Source organism: Austrofundulus limnaeus, unplaced genomic scaffold (assembly GCF_001266775.1).
Source record: "Austrofundulus limnaeus strain Quisiro unplaced genomic scaffold, Austrofundulus_limnaeus-1.0 Scaffold543, whole genome shotgun sequence".
NCBI classification, from domain to species: domain Eukaryota; kingdom Metazoa; phylum Chordata; class Actinopteri; order Cyprinodontiformes; family Rivulidae; genus Austrofundulus; species Austrofundulus limnaeus.
In genome coordinates, this window is record NW_013952945.1 from 54576 (window position 1) to 57160 (window position 2585).

General features: G+C 42.6%; 1 protein-coding gene across 3 annotated transcripts in view; it reads left to right on the forward strand.

Annotated features, from left to right (window-relative positions):
• Nucleotides 1-1434, forward strand: part of preb (prolactin regulatory element binding) — a 10568-nt gene extending 9134 nt beyond the window's left edge. For 2 of the 3 annotated variants that reach the window (XM_014026334.1, XM_014026336.1), the window contains exons 8-10: nucleotides 403-475; nucleotides 553-712; nucleotides 794-1434. In XM_014026334.1, the coding sequence (XP_013881788.1) occupies nucleotides 403-475; nucleotides 553-712; nucleotides 794-888 (328 nt within the window). In that variant the 3' untranslated portion in view covers nucleotides 889-1434. The remainder of the gene's footprint in view (nucleotides 1-402; nucleotides 476-552; nucleotides 713-793) is intronic. The other variant, XM_014026335.1, reaches the window with a different exon arrangement.
• The last annotated feature ends 1151 nt before the right edge of the window (nucleotides 1435-2585 follow it).

Below are 2585 nucleotides of genomic sequence, written 5' to 3' on the forward strand. Positions count from 1 at the left end.
TTGTGTCACATCCTGGTCCTTGGGAAAGCCAGGCAGAGTAATCAAACACAGATCCACAGATTTGCATTTCACTTCAGTGACGCTTCCGTTCTGTTTATAACAGTTGATGCAATCCACCGTAAAAGTGACAAAAACAAGGTTATTTTATTGCGGTAGCCAAACTGAATTTTTAATAGATCAAAATACAGTTTCAACGCAAATTAATTCAGATACAAAACTTTAAATTCACTTTCAATTTAGTAAAATTCATTTTCAAACCAATGCATTCAAGTTCAAATMATGCACARACAGATTRAATCTGAGCAATTCAAATTCAGTTCCTGCTGGCACAAGATTGATCCCACAGTTGTGTTTGAAGGAGGCAACGAGSAGCAGGATTTAATCCTAACTTGTGTTTAACAGCGACTCTGGGACGTTTCTCGGACTTGGAACTGTGACTGGATCCGTAGCGATTTACATCGCCTTCTCCCTGCAGGTAACCCCAGCGTCCAACCAACCGGTTGATAAGTGAAACCATGCAGGTGTGTGCAGCGTGTGCTGTGTTCTGTGCAGAGGCTGTATTATGTTCAGGAGTCCCACGGCATCGTTGTGACGGACCTGGCCTTCCTTCCTGACTCCCTGAAAGGCCGAGCCCTCAYGGGGAGGAACGAGACGGCCATGTTGAGCGTAGCTGTGGACAGTCGCTGTCAAATACACACTGTGGCCGTCCAGAGTGAGTCTGACTCCATGTTGACAGCAGGAATGTTGTAGCTCAGCTTGTCTCTGTCTCAGGTTGTCTCTGTGTCCACCTCAGGATATGTCCCCATCTGGCTCGTGCTGTTCCTCTGCGGTCTGATGGTGGTGGCGCTGGTCCTCCTCCTGCAGCACCTCTTTCCAGGATTTCTTTAAACTACGGGGSTCAGGCTGCTCCACTGCTGACTGACCCGAAACCAAACTCAGTCCAGACATCTCAGTGTCCCAGTACTGCACACCAGAACCCAGTGGAACCAATCAGAACCAGTGGGATTTTATTTCCTTTGAGCTTTGTTGATGACTCACTCTAATGTTGAAGGGCTTGGTTTAGTGACTGATTGATAGCTGACTACTTCTGACATATTTAACTAAACAAATATATATTTAAACTTGCTCTGGAAAAAAATCAGCTTGAATTAGATTGTTTCTTGTTGAGGATAATAAAAATATTCAAACATTTGTTGAAATAACTCTAAAATATCTCAATTTATTAAGAGTCATAAACAGATCGGGAAGCTAGAAGAGAAACGGATTTAAGTCTATGGAACAAGATTTAATGTGTTAAAATCAATTTCTGACCTCTGTKACATTTAACTTAAGACTTTTCTTAATGTAAAAAATGGTGACTTAATTTTTAAAATGATCCCCACATCTCTGTATCTGTTGGATGGAAAAACAGAAATAAATGGATGAAGTTGTGGACTGTTGGTCTCAGGGTCTGTGTTTAGTCTCAGGGTCTCCAGCAGACCCTCACTCGTAATGCAGGATGCTCAGTGATTGGCATCGATATTGATACACTAAGAGACGTGCTAATCATGGCAGCACYAGAGTAGTAGAGACCAGGGTCTACCAGACAAGACCCACGATGCAGACTGATGTCCCTGAGACAGTCCYACACAACAGCATTTGCATTATTTTATAACTTCTCTTAGAATTTTGTGTTAAAGTGATGCTGTGATTTAAATAATGAACCCTGAGTGTCCATGTTTTCACTCAGTTCATTAAATATTTTCTCATAGTTTTACCTTATATTGCCAACAGGTCCCATGAGCACAGACACACTACTTTTTTGTACTTTTTATTTAACTCAYACGTCTAAAGAGAGGACCCACTTTCTGCCACCATTAGTGCTGATGACTTTATTCTGTTCGTCCTGTCACAGTTCACTGTGAAACCAAAAACGATTTGAAGGCCAAACATTAGTTTTTATACAAGCAGTAATTTAAAAAACAGGAAACCAGATAATGTAAGAAGTAAAGAGATGGTTTATAAAACATCTGATCTGACGCTACGTCGGCTGTAAAACTAGAGGCTGTTCATCAGAACATAGCTGAGTGAAGTCTGCACAGAATCTGACGCATTCAGAGAAACATTTATAGAAAATATTCAAGACATTAAAACGTTCATAAAATTTACAGCTCAAAACTAATAGTTATTTTTATACTTTTCAGTTCGAAAAACTACAAGTTATTAAAGAGCAGGAAAATCAACCAACAGTTTCAGACTGCAGGAAGAAGAAAACTGTTCTGTGGTTTTAATGTCTCTGACCACTGACCCAAACGTCGGTGAACGCATCACAGCATCGGTCCGACCTGAGCCAGTGAACGCATCACAGCATCGGTCCGACCTGAGCCAGTGAACGCATCACAGCATCGGTCCGACCTGAGCCAGTGAACGTATCACACCATCGGTCCAACCTGAGCCAGTGAACACTGACCCCCTGATACAAGTTGGTATCAGGGGGTCAGGCCCAGTTGTCTCTGGTGTTTGGACCCTCAGGTATCAGGGGGTCAGGTATCAGGGGGTCAGGCCCAGTTGTCTCTGGAGTTTGGACCCTCAGGTATCAGGGGGTC